Raw genomic sequence first — 17,998 nt, 5'->3', positions numbered from 1 at the left:
GCAAGTTCAAAGGTACCTCCTGTACAATGAAAGTTAAGTTCTTGACCCAACAATAAACCGTAGCTGGGAAATCCAGAGGGAATAGCGAATGGTGCTCTTCATCACTGCTGCTATAACTATGGTAAAGGGTTAAGATTTACTCACTATATTTTTAAAAAGACTTTGTTATCATGTGAAGTATCAAATACACATGTTAACTATTTTGTCTGTTCCACTATTTTCAAAATTATAATGGATGATAAACGACCTCAACAAAGCGCAAAAAATCCATATTGAAAATTGTTTGCAGCCTGGAGAAATGCAAAGGCATTAGTATAAATCTGAAGTGTTTGCTCACACACGATGCAAGAAGCTTCTGTCCAAAGGCTGCACTTCAGAATGTTTTTCTGTACTGTAAGTTCCAGAAAGGATTTGAAATGTCCTATAAATCTGTATTTATATTTTCTCCAAATAAGAAGCAGCCAACAATTTTGAGCTGAGGACTCAAACAAACATTTTATTCAAGGTCTCAGTTAATCAGGAACTGTTCAAGGAAGAACATGGTTTGTTATGTAAATACACATCAGCATATGCCTCAACAAAATGCCAACTTATTTTCCAGCACTGCACTGACCTTTCAAAACTTATGCACTCATATGAACAAATTTTATATCATCTTCTGCATACAGAATCTGACTAAAACATCCCCAAACAAGATTATACCCAATAAACCAAAGAACCCACAAATCCTGCTGCCACATTATAGGTACTCCACTGGCTAAAACCCTCTCATTTATATTGTAATTAATTTAACAAATTAAAATTAGAAACAAATCTTGAAATAAAAAATAAATCTCTTAATTTGTGCATCAATGTGTATTTAATGCACTGACTTGCCGGAGATCAAGACTACCTCCTGTAAGTAAGTGTAACATGTCCATAACCCTGCTGTACCTCTAAGGCAAATAAAATAGATTGCTGCTTCCATATTTGCATCAAACATGCCATTCAATTACAAATTTTACTTGTATGTAAGAAGTTATCTGGTGATTGGCAAGTTTCACTTCTGCACACAGTATTTTGTAGGCATTCAACTGTAAAAACATATGGGCCGACAACTGCCTTTGAGTTACATCAAAGCTGTAACAGAAGAATCAAGCTTTAATACCCTTTGTCAAAAATGTTCTTCTGTACTGTTGCGAGGTCCCCCAGCCTTGCACAACCTGTCAAAACAAAAAGCATATAAACACTCGTCAGATTTTTCCTCACTATATTGCAACTTAAGAATTAAAAAATCTGGTTGAGAAGAGGAAATTTCTATGAACCGAGTACTTCAACATTTGTTTGGTGGGTTTATGGAAAGATGAGACTTTTGACAGTTTAGTTTTGATCCCAATTCAGTATGGCACTCAAATCATCCACTATAGTTGTTGCAGTCCCAGAGGACTGCTCTCTCATTACAGAAATATAACTGGTGATGGTTTAACCTGACAGTCAGGGAAGATGTTGTGAAACTTGAAAGGGTTCAGAAAAGATTTACAAGGACGTTGCCAGGGTTGGAGGATCTGAGGGGTGACCTTATAGAGGTTTACAAAGTTTGAGGGGCATGGATAGGATAAATAGACAAACGTCTTTTCCCTGGGGTGGGGGAGTCCAGAACTAGGAGGGCATAGGTTTAGGGTGAGAGGGGAAAAGATATAAAGAGAGACCTAAGGGGCAACTTTTTCCACACAGAGGGTAGTACGTGTATGGAATGAGCTGCCAGAGGATGTGGTGGAGGCTGGTACAATTGCAACATTTAAGAGGCATCTGGATGGGTATATGTATGGGAAGGGTTTGGAGGGATATGGGCCGGGTGCTGGCAGGTGGGACTAGATTGGGTTGGGATATCTGGTTGGCATGGACGGGTTGGACCAAAAGGGTCTGTTTCTATTCTGTACATCTCTAGGACTCTACTCAGGTAAGGGAAGAAGAAGGACCTTCGTGGTAATCTCAGCCAATGGAGGAATTGAACCTGTGCTATTGGTGTTATTCTGCATCGCAAACTGGCTGTCCCATCCATCTACTTATTTCATACAGTTTTACAATTAAAATAGCCATCACAAAGCAAACACCCAAAAAAGCCACTACCGATTAAAACTGGTCACGTGACAATTTACTGATCCAAAATCAGGAGAAGTAATACGAAGCAGGGGCAGAAAGAGAGAAAACAAAAAAAGGGAGAGAATAAGATAAAGAGCGGATGTTCCCATGAGCACCTGCTAAACTCTCAGCCTCCACCATCCAGAAGGATAAGGGCAGCAGAGCATGTGAATACCATGACCTGCAGGATCGAATCCAAGATAGACACCATCCAGACAGCGAAGTTTATCACCATTCCTTCATTATAGCTGGGTCAAAATCCCTGATTTCCTTACAGGACAGTACATGATCCTGTATCCCAAAGACTACAACAATCTTGGCTTCTTCAGGAAGCAGCCACATCCCACGTACACAGAAAAACAAAAAGGTTCTTGGTTTTTATTTAAACTGGTTCTGAGGAAGAGTCACTGGACCTGAAAAAGTTAACCCTGATTTCTCTCCATAGGTGCTGCCAGACTTGCTGAGCTTTTCCAATAATTTCTGTTTTAGTATCTTTAACTAGTTTGTTGACACTATGCTCAGTTGCAAATGCGAGGCTTTATAAGATAGTCCAAAACATTAACTGGTTACTTGAATTCATAGTAAAATGCAGTAATATAGAGTGACATCCTATTAGTGAAATGCATGTGTGATTAGATTAGATTACTTACAGTGTGGAAACAGGCCCTTCGGCCCAACAAGTCCACACCGCCCCGCCGAAGCACAACCCACCCATACCCCTACATCTACCCCTTACCTAACACTACGGGCAATTTAGCATGGCCAATTCACCTGACCTGCACATCTTTGGACTGTGGGAGGAAACCGGAGTACCCGGAGGAAACCCACGCAGACACGGGGAGAACGTGCAAACTCCACACACAGTCAGTCGCCTGAGGCGGGAATTGAACCCAGGTCTCTGGCGCTGTGAGGCAGCAGTGCTAACCACTGTGCCACTGTGACGCCCTCGATGATCTGGGTTGCAATGGTGACAGAGATCCAGGTCAAACCCTATTGTCAGAAAAGCAACATTGTTCAAGAGACAGAGATAGACAGCTGGCTTTACCACTGTCGATCGATAGAAAAACAGGGAAAAAGCAGCTATTGTGAACAGCCAGGAAAAGACTTTTGTTAGACAGGCAGAATGTTGGCGGGAGCTTGTTCTGTTTGGAGATGGGACCAATAGATATCTAAGGACACTGGAATATTTGTCCTGTCATGGCCATGAGAAGGAACGCCAGGGTGGAAGGACTTGCCGCTAGACATTAGTTCAGAGATTCTCAGAACTGAGAAATGCATGCTTGACAAGTATGACTTAGCACAGTAAAGAGACACAAGCCTGCTGAAGCAACTTGGAACTAGCTCCTGTAAGGACTGTAATTCTTCAGTGAGTGTAGGATGTTTGGTCATGTTAGGAAGTTAAGGAAAGGGGCCAATCTTCTTGGTTGTTTAATGGATTCGTAAATCTTTTTTTAAAATCTATTGTTCCCTTGAACAATCATGACAAGCAATTCATGGTGTTTTTCTCTTTTTTTAAAAAAGTTGGGAAAAGCCTTGGTTGATCTTAATGTGTCACTCAAGAATTCCAGTCAATGTCAGACATTAATTCATTTCCTTTAATTTGATGACAACATCTACTGGACCAGCAGCCTGCTATCAAACATACTTCTTTGGAATATTAGAAATTTAATAAAAATAAATGAATTATTTTTTCCTAGCAATAGAGATCAACAACTGCACAATTTAAGAAATATATGCACACTTGCAGTTACCAGTCTCAATTCCCACACACCAAATAATTATATTTGGGTAAATATTAAATAGTGAAGATCTAATTTTCAAAGTTTATTTGCCAGTTTGGCTAGTTTTCATTAAAATTTCTTACACTTTATACAAATTCCAATTTATTAGTAAAACAATTTAAGTCCCTTTAAAAACAACAATATAGTTAGAAGACTGACCCCACAACAAACATATCCTATCCAAACAGTTTCCATGTAATTATAGTAGTTCTTGAATTTATGGTCTTCGAGAGTGTAGAGGAAACCAATCTGTGCTCACCTTAGGTTCATCACTATCCAAGAGAAGCTCTTCCTCAGCTTCATTCATTTCCTCAGTGGGATCATAGGTATAAACAGGAAGTAGTTGATGTCTAAGCTTGTCTAATCTTGAGAAAAAGCAAGACATTTAAAAATCCTCATTTTAACAGTTCTTCTTCTGTTGCTGTTGGTTAAATATTCTGAAGAACAAAGTCAGATATATTTTTAACCATCTCAATCAAATATGAGGAAAGTAAGTTCTACTGACTGATTAATGGTATAATTTTTTCTTCATTTATTTGTTCACAGGATGTCTGAATCATTAGCCAGGGCAGCATTTCTTGCCAACCCTAATTGCCCTTGAGGTGGTGATAATAAGCAGCCTTCTTGAATCGCAGGAATCTATGAGAAGTAGAAACACCCACAGTGCCATTTGGAAGGGAATTGTCCCAACAACAGTGAATGAATCACAACAAAGTTCCAGGTCAGGTGGTGTGTGGCTTTGAGGGGAACTTGCAACTGCTATTCCAATATCTTTCCTGGAAGTACAAGTTGGAATGTGCTATCAAGGGAGCCTTGGTAAGGTCCTGCAGTGCATCACTGCTGTCACTGGCAGATTGTGGGGAGAGTTTAAGCTAGTGGATTCAATGTCAATTAAGTAGGCTGCTTTGTCCTGGAAAAACTGGAATAGAGTGTAATTTTGAAAATTCCATCTTTTTTGAAGAGATGCAGACTTTCATAGTAGCTTAGCTGCTACATACACTGTCCAATAAGCCATAACAGAGAAAAATGCCAAGATCTTCAGTTGAGGTAGTTGGTTGTTAACAATTGGGCTACTCACCTTGCACATGGAGAGGGAAAAAAGTGTCCAGCTAAAAGTTCCCATTTCTAAGCTCTCGCCAATGCCTACTGCTGGAAAAACACTTGCGCAGTGACAATTAGCTGTATTTCTCTGGGACAGCGTCATGTTTTTTTCCACTGTAAAACCACGTGAACTATTTAATTATATTAAACATCCTATATAATTGAAAGATATTTTTGCATCTTACACATGAACAAATCCACATCCTGACACTCAATAGCCTAGTGGTATTTTCATTGTACTGTTAATCCAGAGTGGAGGCAATGTTCTGGGGAACGGTGTTCAAATCCTGTCACAGGAGATGGTGGAATTTGAATTCAATAAATATCTGGCATTAAGAATCTAATGATGACCATTGTCAATTGTGGGTATAAACCATCTAGTTCACTAATGTTTTTAAGGAAGGACACTGCCACCCTTACCTGGTCTGGCCTCGATGTGTCTCCAGGTCCAAAGCAATGGGGTTGACTCTTAACTGCCCAATTAGAGATGAGCAATAAATTCTGACCTACACAGCAACACCCTCATCCCAGGAATACATTCTTTTAAGAGAATTGCCACTGCTGTCATATTGAGGTCACCTGGATGCATTATTGGAGGCATACTGCACTTCAACACCAAAATGCCCTCGGGCTAGGCAGAGGGAAGACACTTGGAGAAAGGGAAAGTGTTTTCATGATGTGACAGAGACTACATTGAGCTTACATAGGTTTAGCTCACTAAACAAAAATGTAATCAATGCTCTCTTACGTCTTTCCATCCCATATAAATGCAGTGGTATGATTAATGCAATAACAGGGCACTAAAATTTGCAAATTCTTCCTCTCCCTTCATTACTTAGTTTCAAAAATCTTCTGGTAGAAAACTAAAAATTAATTCCACATGACTTAAATATTAACAGCTGGTTTATTTATTTTTTTCAGTCAACAATAAACATTTGTGTTATTCCCTCCCTGGGGACAACAAAGTACAAATAGATATGACTTGTGATTAATCACAAGGTCTTAAAATTTAATTAGTTTAAGTCACTGGATCGGCAATATCTCTGCTTCAATACTCTCAAAAGAGGTAAACTATTCATGCCAGTTAGGAAGTCTGGACTTAGGGGACATAGCCTAAAAACTAGAGCCAGATCATTCTGGAATGAAGTTAAGAAATGCCTCTATTAGAGGAGTGGTAGAGGACTGAAAATTTTTGCAGTTGTAACAAAATCAACAGTTAATTTTAAGTCATATTGAGATTGATAAATTTTGATAATCAATGATATTGAGAGACATGGGGCAAACATGGATATACAGAGTTCAGTCAATAATCAGTATTGGTTTAGCTTTACTGGCAAAAGCCTTGACAGGTTAAATAGCCTTCTCATATTCCTATCCGAATACCCTATTCACAGCCATTTGTAATTTTGTACATCTTTTTCTATGCTTCATTTTAGCTCCTCACAATATTTTCCATGTCTTTTGAAGGTGTTGACCCTATGAAGTACAATTCAACAGACGTAAGCCCTCCTGTATTAGAATAACAATTCTGAATAAAATGAAGAATGAACCTTGAAGTTTATATTAATGCCATCTGATTCTCAACATGATTTGCTTTTCTATATGTGCAGCACAACTACACTTAGCAGTATGTTCACTGGCTAACAACTGGAAATTAGTAGCAAAGAGATAGCAAATCTGTGTTCAGGAAAAAAAACCCCAAATGTAATAGTGTTTGTTCACCATTACATTGAAATCAAATTTCAAGTGCTCACATTTCCTGGTAACATTCTATTATAAAGTATCGAAAACGGCTGCATTCTTGGTTATGTCAAGATAGAAGAAAGTCTCATGCATAGTTGTGAAAGGAATATAAATCAATGAGCCAAACTATAATTTAGGTACAGGATAGAAAAGCCGCACTGCTTAGTTACTCAAGATTAGCATTGGTTACCTGCGTCTCTTCTGAATATACATCACCTGATAAAACAAAAACCAAAAGCAATTCAGTAAAGTTTAATATCATTCTAAAATTTGTCTAATATAATAGTGCACAAAAGGTAATGAGTAAACAATCTCAGGTACAAAGGTAGTCGGCTATATGCACAGCTTCGAATAAATGTTGCCATCCTACTTTGACTAATCATATTTCTTTACACTGAGCTAAAAGGATGAGACTGAGGTGAAATGCCAGGAAGCTCATGCAGAAGTGTAAACATCAGGACCAGAGCAGTTGGGTCAAATAGCCAGATTCATTATTGTATATTATATGTTATCTGTTGCAATAAACTAAAATTACATTTCCTGGTACATCAAGAATCATATCCAAATGCATCGTCAGACAGATGTGCAATAGTTTTAATGCAATGGTCCATTATTGTCTTTAGTTAACATAAATAATAAGTCTAGATTAGAGTGGTGCTGGAAGATCACAGCAGTTCAAGCAGCATCCGAGGAGCAGTAAAATCGACGTTTCGGGCAAAAGCCCTTGATCAGGAATACAGGTATTCCTGATGAAGGGCATTTGCCCGAAATGTTGAATTTTTTTTTAAAACTGCTCCTCGGATGCTGCCTAAACTGCTGTGATCTTCCAGCACCACTCTAATCTAGACTTATTATTTATGTTAACTAAAGACAATAAAGTCTAGATGAGAGTGGTGCTGGAAGATCACAGCAGTTTAGGCAGCATCCGAGGAGCAGTTTAAAAAAAAATTCAACATTTCGGGCAAATGCCCTTCATCAGGAATACCTGTATTCCTGATCAAGGGCTTTTGCCCGAAACGTCGATTTTACTGCTCCTCGGATGCTGCTTGAACTGCTGTGCTCTTCCAGCACCACTCTAATCTAGACTCTGGTTTCCAGCACCTGCAGTCATTGTTTTTACCAAGTTGTTTTTTCCTTGATAAATAACAGTTAAGCATGTATATTGGGTAAGAATTAGTCATCTTTTGGGGTACTGCACAACAATCAGAGTGTTAATTCACTATTGACTCTTACTCAGCATTATGCCACGAGGAGATTTATTTAAGGTGGATAAGATGCTATAGAAGACCGACAAAGTAGACAGTGAAGAGGACGTTTCCTCATGTGGGGCAATCTAGAATGAGAGTTTTAAAACAGTAATGAGGAGAAATTACTTCTCTCAAAAGGGTCATGAATCAATGGAATTCACTATCCCAGAGTGTGGTGGAATCTGGGACATTGAGTAAATTTAAGCAGGGTTAAGGAAAGCAGGCAAGAAAGTGATGTTGAGGCTGAGAGGAGATCGGCTATGATTATACGAAATGGTGGAGCATACTCAAGGGGCCGAATTATCTACTCCTGCTCCCAGTTCTTATCTTATGATCTGGGTGCACATCTCAAAGTGATTAATTTGATGAATCAGTCTATACTGATTCAACTCTTGACAGAGTATTAAGGAACTCTCCTGTAGCATAGCTTACTGCTCCTTGGATGCTGCCTGAACTGCTGTGTTTTTCCAGCACCACTCTAATCTAAACGCTGGTTTCCAGCATCTGCAGTCATTGTTTGAAATGATTTGAGGGTTAAAAACAATGGTTAGCAATTTGACAAAAAAAAAATAGGAATGCCAAGAGTAAGTGGCTATACAGGAAACAGTGAACAATGAAAAATGATAAATGAAAATACATTGAACTTTACTTCAGCACCAATTAAATTAAATGTTGACATCTCTATAAAGCAATACTTGGCAACTTCCTCCTAATCACCTGGGACAAGAACATAAACCATATGAAATAGGTCATGATTGAACAGATTAACATTATGTAGCATGCCACGGTCAATGAAAACTTTTGAGATGTCAAAACAAACATGATACAGCTTTAAGTAAATTCTGGAAGAATGGATAATATCAGGCTCAGACACATTCAGTAAGAATTGTGCCCTGGAAGCAGTTTAGAGTTTTTCCCTCAGATTCTGAACTAAAGTAGAAGATTCAATGAGTTATCATACTATATTAGTTCTCCTCCACCCCAACAAGTTACAGTAACAGTCTTATTTTGGTCAAGATTGCAGGTAACAATTCTATTAATAATCAATTTAAAATGAAAGGATTACCATTTTGTTTTTAATCAAGAAACACGGTGGGTGGCACGCTGGCACAGTGGTTAGCACTGCTGCCTCACAGCGCCAGAGACCCGGGTTCAATTCCCGCCTCAGGCGACTGTGTGGAGTTTGCACATTCTCCCAGTGTCTGCGTGGGTCTCCCAGTGTCTCCGGTTTCCTCCCACAGTCCAAAGATGTGCAGGTCAGGTGAATTGGCCATGCTAAATTGCCCATAGTGGGTTGCGCTTCGGCGGGGCGGTGTGGACTTGTTGGGCTGAAGGGCCTGTTTCCACACTAAGTAATCTAATCTAATCAAAAAACCTAGTTGTCTGATGAGTTCAAAATGAGAGACCTTGGAGTGCAGGTTCATAGCTCCTTGATAGTGGAGTCGCAGGTAGATAGGATAGTGAAGATGGTGTTTGGTATGCTTTCCTTTATTGGTCAGAGTATTGAGTACAGGAGTTGGGAGGTCATGTTGCGGCTGTACAGGACATTGGCTAGGCCACTGTTGGAATATTGCATGCAATTTTGGTCTCCTTCCTATAGGAAAGATGTTGTGAAACTTGAAAGGGTTCAGAAAAGATTTACATGGTCCTGGCCAGAGTTGGAGGATTTGAGCTATACGGAGAGGCTGAACAGGCTGGGGCTGTTTTCCCTGGAGCGTCGGAGGCTGAGGGGTGACGTTATACAGGTTTACAAAATTATGAGGGGCATGGATAGGGTAAATAGGCAAAGTCTTTTCCCTGGGGCCGGGGAGTCCAGAACTAACAGGCATAGGTTTAGGGTGAGAGGGGAAAGATATAAGAGACATAAGGGACAACATTTTCATTCAGAGGGTGGTACATGTATGGAATGAGCTGCCAGAGGAGGTGGTGGAGGCTGTTTCAATTGGAACATTTAAGAGGCATTTGGATGGGTATATGAATTGGAAGGGATATGGGCCGGGTGCTGGCAGATGGGGACTAGATTGGGTTGGGATATCTGGTCAGCATGGACGGGTTGGACCGAAGGGTCTGTTTCCATGCTGTACATCGCTATGACTCTATAACAGTGTGAACTTTCATTGTACCTCAAGATAATAACTTTATCTTGAGAACAGGACATAACAGATCCATTATGCTTATATCTTGTCTCCCACAATTGTTTAGTGTAACCCATGATATTCTACTCAGGAACTTCACAAAGGAAAGTAATAGTGCGATTAATAGTGCAAGTAAGAAATGTGCTTTACCATAGCAACAGTGAATCCAACTAACGTCAGAAGAAAGAAAGGCACTAGAACAAATCCCGCAACTGCATTACTTTTGTCAACAGGAGGCACGATTGTTGAAGAGTTACTCATTGCCAAATGTGTCTTGCGATAGAATAATATGCATCTGCAGTAGAAACATGTGACTTCATTCACAAAATTTTTGAAAACAGAAAACTCAGTCTGATTGGAAAGGTGGACCTTGTGGCTTCACTTCGATGATGCATCAAAACCCACAGCTAAGTCAAATCATTCTCACGCATCTTCATTTCTGTGTTTTTAGGCACATTTGGAAGTTTCACACCAATGTATCTAAAAGACAAAGCAGGGGAAAAAACAAAGTTAGAGATTCCTATCAACATTCATCAGCGAGTGACCAAAAACTTGAAACACAGTAGCTTAGAGCCCATGTAATAGGATTAACCCTGCTACAGCAAAGGCAGTTTGAAGGGAAACATTAGTAAACTTATAATTACCAGCACCTCCCCAAAAACACAAGTGAACATTTAGATCCAGTATGCACCAGAAAGTATGTGTTAAGGAAAAACAAAAGGAACAAGAATTGATGATACATAAAATCTATTTCATTACTCTAACTCCAACAAGCTGGTTAACAATGCTGACAACACCATATGTTTGTATAAGTATCTCTGATAATGTATAAGCTTTCTTCTGGTATTTTGCACACATTTTTATAGATCATGCACACGGAATCAGGAGAAATTTAGGAAAGGTTAAGAAAGACAATCTAGTAGTTTGGGATTGAGTAGTAGGGCGATAGAGGGAACTGGAAAGCTGCAAAAAAATGAAGTGAACTTGGGAGAAAGGGAGCAAAAGGGCAAAAGATTCATAAAGGCATGGGATTCAGGGTGAGTGTGTTACAGGGTCTAGTCACAGGTGTACAAGAACACCCCAGTCAAAAACAACCACCTTACTATTCCAATCCCATTTCCAGCATTTGGCCAATATCCTTCTATGCCTTGGCATCATAAGTGAACATCTAAACAATTCTAAGTGTTATCAGGGTTTCTGCCTCTACCACCCTTACAGTCAGTTAGTTCTAGACTCCCACTAACCTTTGCCAACACAATTAAAACAAAAAGCAGAAGAAAAATAAGCAGCTCCCCATATACTCACCCCCCAGTCCTGAGGAAGGGTTATACCCAAAACATTGACTTCTACACCTCCTGATGCGGCCTGTTTTGCTGTGTTCTTCAAGTCTCCTGTTTGTCTACCTTTAATTCCAGCATCTGCATTTTTTGTCTCTAACTAAGGTGCAACACAAATGGCAAGTTGCTGTAATTGGCATGACTTCAATTGTTCTGCACACAGTTATCACTGGCCACATCAATATCTTTCAAGAATTTACTGGAACAAGCTACACAACTTCCTGAATTCTTGACAAACAACATTGCTCAAATTTTATCGTAAGTGGGAAAATTTCTTAAGAAGTGCCTTCCTTTAAAAGTTGTTTAAGTGCAGACATGAATGAAAGGAAACAAAAGGTTCATTAAATTAGATCTATCAAAAGTGAGGGGCTTGATATTGATAGCAACCAGGAACTGCACATGTTCTGTACATGAATTACCTAAAATGTTTTCTTGTTGCTTATAACTTTATGGAAAATGGGTAGTGGTTATAACATTTAGAAATTTGGTGATCAAGAAAGCAGTTCTGGCTATTCTTTACACCCACACTTGCCCATAGGCTTTCATTAGATTTTGCTCAGGAACTTGGGGGAAGTGAGAAACATTGTCAGTGGTTTGTACATGTATAAAGGAGGAAGCCAATATCATTTTGAAGTGATGGAAAACAGCAGCCAATGCATTAGATGGATTTAATTAAGTACCTTTCAGTATCCAGCACTTAATTTGAAAATATATTTATTTTGTACACCTGAGCCTCTAAACTCGATGTAACAGTCTGGTTCCTTTATATTTGTAATTGGTTCTGTAAATGACCCATAACATTCAAATTGTCCTCATGGAACCCTCTCATCTCAAGAACCAAATAATACATATTGTCATTACATGGACCTTACCCTTCAGTTTCCTCACTGTTAGCCATGACTTTATTTTTCAGACTGATCAAAGTACTGTAAAATCTCACTCCAAAAATCATTTTTGGTCTCAGTGAGTCATGGCATGAGACAGCTAATGGTGCCTAGCCTTGTACAAAGTTTCTACAGTAACCAGCTAGACCAAGAATCCCACCCAGTTACCTCAGTCTTGGGTCAGGGCCACTTCTGTACTGCCTGAATTTTCTCAGTGTCAGGAGTGCACAAGGTTGTGTATTTGTTCTGGAAACGTTGACACTAGTGATTTGACTTTCTAGTTAAACTTTGATTAACTTGCTAAGGTGGTGTCATGTCCTTCAAGGGTCTCCTTGATCATCAAGCCTAAAAAGGAAAGTATATCATCCAGATATACAAACAGGGACCAGGAATCAAAATTGTCAAAAGCTTTATCAATCAGATGCAAAAAGATTGCAAGGACATTAGAAATACTCAAGAATACTGTTCATGCTTTGTAAAGTTCCCTAGTGCCCATTAGAAATGTCATCTTTTCAGTATCTTGATCAGCAACAGGTTGCTAGTTATTACTGTTGCCAAAGTCAAGACTGAAGAAACATCCTGCATCTTTCAGAACTTGTAAAACTTCTTCAAATCATAGGTAGAGGGTAAGCCCCCTCAAGAATTGCTATGTCTGGCAAACCACACAGATCCTCTTTTTACAACTTTTTTTCCCTCATGAGTACAGTGGGGGATAGATTTGACAACTCGGAGATGATACTTTGCTCCAAAGACTTCAGCAGGTATCCCAGACTCCCTCCCACTGATGTGTTGGGATCAATAGTAAGGGATCTTTACTGGATGGTCATCTTTACTTACAATGGCCAATGTTATCACCATCTTTACTGAACATTGTCTGTACTTACATGAAGTAGAAATAAGCTGCTACCTCTCGGTCATCCCTGACTTGCTAATTGTCCTTTTCTCCTAGTGATGAGGAACACTTCCAGGATTACACCAAGGGACAGCTCTGCGACATGAACCATTAAGAGCAGTGAAGGTGCAGGCAAGTAAAATAACAGTTCAATTCCGTGCCACTAGAACAGTTCCAAGATACTATACATACCAATACACCTCCAGTGTGTAAAACAAGGTTAAAAACTCTTGAACCCCATGTGGACCTCAATCTGCAGCTCATACAGTCACCATGCATAATTTCCAAGAACAGTCACATCTCTACCACGTTTGACCTTAACCACCATAGGTATTCACAAACTTTCTTAATTCCATGGCTTATCGATTAGTTTGTGAACTACCAGAAAGACCAGGTTATGAAAAGGGTTAATAAAGGCTATCCAACCCTTGTGATGCAAACTTCTGGATGAGGGAATGGTTGATTATTTCGTAGGATGCTCTCAGAATAACTAGTAATGGTTGATACCTCCACTCAGGCAGTGAAGGAAGCTAATAGCATGCTGGCCTTCAAAACAAGAGTAATTGAGTATAGAAGCAAAGAGGTCCTTCTGCTGCTGTACAGGGCCCTAGTGAGACCGCACCTGGAATATCATGCACAGTTTTGGTCTCCAAATTGGAGGAAAGACATTCTGGCGATTGAGGGAGTGCAGCGTAGGTTCACAAGGTCAATTCCCAGAATGGCAGGACGACCTTACGCTGAAAGATTGGAGTGACTGGGCTTGTATATGCTCGAGTTTAGAAGGCCGAGAGGGGATCTGATTGAGATGTATAAGATTATTAAAAAGGATTGGACACTCTGGAGGCAGGAAACAGGTGTCTGCTGATAGGCGAGTCCCGAACCAAAGGGCACATTTTAAAAATAATGGGTCGGCCACTTATAACAGAGTTGAGGAGAAACTTCTTCACCCAGAGAGTGGTGGGTGTATGGAATGCTCTGTCCCAGAAGGCTATGGAGGCCAAGGCTCTGGATACTTGCAAGAAAGAATTGGATAGAGCTCTTAAGGATAATGGAATCAAGGGTTATGGGGATAAGGCAAGAACAGGATTGTGGAGGATCAGCCATGATCATGATGAATAATGGTGCTGGCTTGAAGGGCAGAATGGCCTACTCCTGCACCTATTGTCATGTCAAGAATGGAAGCAGTTTCCACTTTGCAAGTCTCATGCTTACCAACAAAATAACTCCCTATCACTCAACATCAAAGTGAGCATTCTCCTGAAGGAACCTAGGTGACACTGCTTTTCTACCGATGGGAGGCACAACTGGTTTAACATCTAATGAGAAGGGAAAGCCAGGGAACATGTTCTGGATGGCTCTCTATGCCTGACATCCATGGGCAATCTCATTTAGATGCCCAGCCTTACAGAATTCTAACACCTCTTTGGATCGATTGCAATAGAGAAAGGTTACCTCCCTGACAACTTCCTGATCTTAGGAGTCCAAACTCTCCCCAATGATTTGGATGATGTGATTGTTTGCTTTAAAAGGACAATTTTGGTTTGCCACTTTTAAGACTCCTCACCTATATACAGACATTCCTGTTCCTCACTGCTTTAGCTGTCTGTACTGGGATGATTTGAAGGAGGGATCTAGGAGGACAATGTACTCAAACAACTTCACTAGCTCCAGGAATATGGTAACCAGGTCCTTTCCTTCAGCTTGCTTGTACTCAGAAAATCTCTGCTGCAGTTAGCTTTCCTAAATACCTTTGTCAGATATCCCTTTAACGATAATGCCTATGAGCTCTTGTTGAGGGCCCTCGATGCCATAGCTGGTTATGCATCCACAGTTCTACCTTCAGTCACTGGATTTTCAGGTATTTCCGGTCTTTCCATGAATCAGTCCAGCTTCCTACATCTTGGCAGGTAGGCTACCTGACCAAGACCTTCCTTCCTCCACAGCCTTCAGAGGACACACATGCAGAACCACTGCCTCAGTTTGGCCTAAAGGTCTGCTTTCCTCTGTTGAAGTCTAAGTGTGATACTTTGGTGCCTGCCCCATCCCTCTTGCACATTGCCATTTGCAACTCCCCCACTATCCACTCAAGCTTTTAACTTCATCTGCCTTGACCTAATGCTTGTGCTGTAATAGACAGTCTGAAGATTGTGCAGCGGGGATTCTTCAGTCCACTGACATCAAGTATTTGCAAGTAGTAACAGGAAGTGAGGCTAAAACCAGGAAATCGGAGTACATACCCTGGGTTAAGCCTGTAATTGTACACATTTTTAGGAATCCTTTGCCTCTCTTGACCAAGACATCCTGTTTAGACTGACAAAGACGCTGCTTTCCTCCAGGGATGATCTATTGTGACTGTCCAGCTTCTTCGCTGACAGCTCTCCCTGACTGTCGCCTCCTGCTACAGGAGGCGCCATCTGGACCCAATGAAATTGTTGTGTTTCTGATTGAAAAGAAAATGAAGCCGGAAAACCAATCAGCAAATGCGTTCAGACGCACCGATAAGGAGAAGGGGAGTCGGTGCGGTCAGGCCCTGCAGCTCTATCGGACTGCACACAGATTATTGAATGCAACAAGTCGGCGCTATCGCAGTGCAGCTCAGCTCCCAATACCCGGAAGTCAGCGAAGTTAGACCCGGACATTGCATTTCACCAAGCCCTGCAGAAAGCCAAGCAACCCTTTCACCAATACCCTGGACAGCACCTCTACTACCCTCTCACCTACCCTTAATCGTCCTTTACCTCCGCTCATCTCTCCCGGCTTTTCGCATTGGAAATACGGTTCAGTTCATCTCCACGGCGTTCCAACTGACTGAGAGTCGATCCGCCCCCACTCAGACACTGCGCTCGGAGACGCGCTGTTAACCAATCACAAAAAAAACCAAAAGCGGAGGAGGAGCTGCAGGGAATGTGCTGGACAAAGGTTGGGGACGAGGCAGCAGCAGCTATTGGACTAACTCCTCAATTGATAAGGTTACCAACAATGAGGAGATAATGGAAACACAAGTAGGATTCCACTGCTCGGATTGTACTTTTTTTTAAAAAAAGCGACATTTACGAAATGTGTTGCAGATTAGTCAGCACCTGATTTCAATTGCGATTTATTGCCTGATTTATTTGAGATCAGGTCACAAGAGTGTCGCTTTCCTCATGAGTTACAATAGTTGGACAAACTAGGGTTAATGCGTCTTAATTTTTGCCAAAATGGGCGGAACATTGGGAATGAGAGTTATTCTGACTGGTATATTGCTTTCCAGATAAGAGGGGTAACTTCGTTTCGCAGACGCTGGTTGTTTGAGTATTTCCAGCATGATCAGCTTATTTTATGGTTAACATTTATTTTGTTTTCTATTGTAATTGTAAGGACATCAAAGAGACTAAACTGTTAAAACCAATATGTTAACCTTCATTTGATCTGATCCATTCAGTGCCTTAGTCGTGAAGATTTAACATCTTGGTTTAACAGTTTAGCCTCTTTGAGGTCCTTACAATTACAATAGAAAACAAAAAGAAAATAAATATTTATCAGTTATAAAATAAGCAGATCATGCTAGAAACACTCAGCAAAACAGCCAGCATCCACTGAGCAAAGTTCCCTTATTTTTGGAGCAAAATGTGATCGGAATCCTGAGGGACAGGATGTACATGTATTTGGAAAAGCAAGGACTGATTAGGGATAGTCAACATGGCTTGGTACATGGGAAATCATGTCTCACAAACTTGATTGAGTTTTTTTTGAAGAAGTAGCAAAGAAGATTGATGAGGGCAGAGCGGTAGACATGATATACATGGACTTCAGTAGGATGTTTGATAAGGTTCCCCATGGGAGACTGGTTAGCAAGATTAGATCTTCTTGGAATACAAGGAGAACTAGCCATTTGGATAAAGAACTGGCTCAAAGGTAGAAGACAGAGGGTGGTGGTGGAGGGATGTTTTTCAGACTGGAGGCCTGTGACCAGTGGAGTGCCACAAGGATCGGTGCTGGGTCCACTACTTTTCATCATTTATATAAATAATTTGGATGTGAGCATAAGAGATATAGTTAGTAAGTTTGCAGATGACATCAAAATTGGAGGTGTAGTGGACAGTGAAGAAGGTGACCTCAGATTACAATGGGATCTTGATCAGATGGGCCAATAGGCAGAGAAGTGGCAGTTGGATTTTAATTTAGATAAATGTGAGCTGCAGCATTTTGGGAAAGCAAATCTTTGTAGGACTTATACACTTAATAGTAAGCTCCTAGGAAGTGTTGCTGAACAAAGAGATCTTGGAGTGCAGGTTCATTGCTCCTTGAAAGTGGAGTCGCAGGTAGATAGGATAGTGAAGAATGTGTTTGGTCTGCTTTCCTTCATTGGTCAGAGTCTTAAGTACAGGAGGTGGGAGGTCATGTTGGGCTGTACAGGAGATTGGTTAGGCCACTGTTGGAATATTGCTTACAGTTCTATCAGAAAGATGTTGTGAAACTTGAAAGGGTTCAGAAAAGATTTACAAGGATGTTGCCAGGGTTCAAGGATTTGAGCTATAGGGAGAGGATGAACAGGCTGGGGCAGTTTTCCCTGGAGTGTCGGAGGCTGAGGGGTGACCTCATAGAGGTTTATAAAATCATGAGGGGCATGGACAGGATAAATAGACAAAGTCTCTTCCCTGAGCTGGGGGAGTCGAGAACTAGAGGGCATAGGTTTAGGGTGAGAGGGGAAAGATATAAAGGAGACCTAAGGGGCAACCTCTTCATGCAAAGGGTGGTATGTGTATGGAATGAGC

The 17,998-nt window shown here is 40.6% G+C and overlaps 1 protein-coding gene across 2 annotated transcripts; it reads right to left on the bottom strand.

Moving 5' to 3' along the window:
- Nucleotides 1–476: 476 nt before the first annotated feature.
- Nucleotides 477–16,089, bottom strand: smim29 (small integral membrane protein 29). 2 transcript variants are annotated; one of them, XM_072563533.1, is made up of 5 exons: nucleotides 15,963–16,089; nucleotides 10,279–10,608; nucleotides 6,937–6,962; nucleotides 4,162–4,267; nucleotides 477–1,202 (listed from the first exon to the last, which is right to left on the bottom strand). In XM_072563533.1, exons 2-5 carry the CDS (start codon nucleotides 10,387–10,389, stop codon nucleotides 1,134–1,136), a joined length of 312 nt encoding a protein of 103 aa, XP_072419634.1. In that variant the 5' UTR covers nucleotides 10,390–10,608; nucleotides 15,963–16,089; the 3' UTR covers nucleotides 477–1,133. The 2 variants fall into 2 exon arrangements, with proteins under 2 accessions (XP_072419634.1, XP_072419635.1); XM_072563534.1 differs by having other exon boundaries at nucleotides 15,980–16,071.
- Nucleotides 16,090–17,998: the final 1,909 nt, after the last annotated feature.

Source organism: Chiloscyllium punctatum, chromosome 45 (assembly GCF_047496795.1).
Source record: "Chiloscyllium punctatum isolate Juve2018m chromosome 45, sChiPun1.3, whole genome shotgun sequence".
NCBI classification, from domain to species: domain Eukaryota; kingdom Metazoa; phylum Chordata; class Chondrichthyes; order Orectolobiformes; family Hemiscylliidae; genus Chiloscyllium; species Chiloscyllium punctatum.
This window is presented reverse-complemented; position numbering and strand designations above follow the sequence as displayed.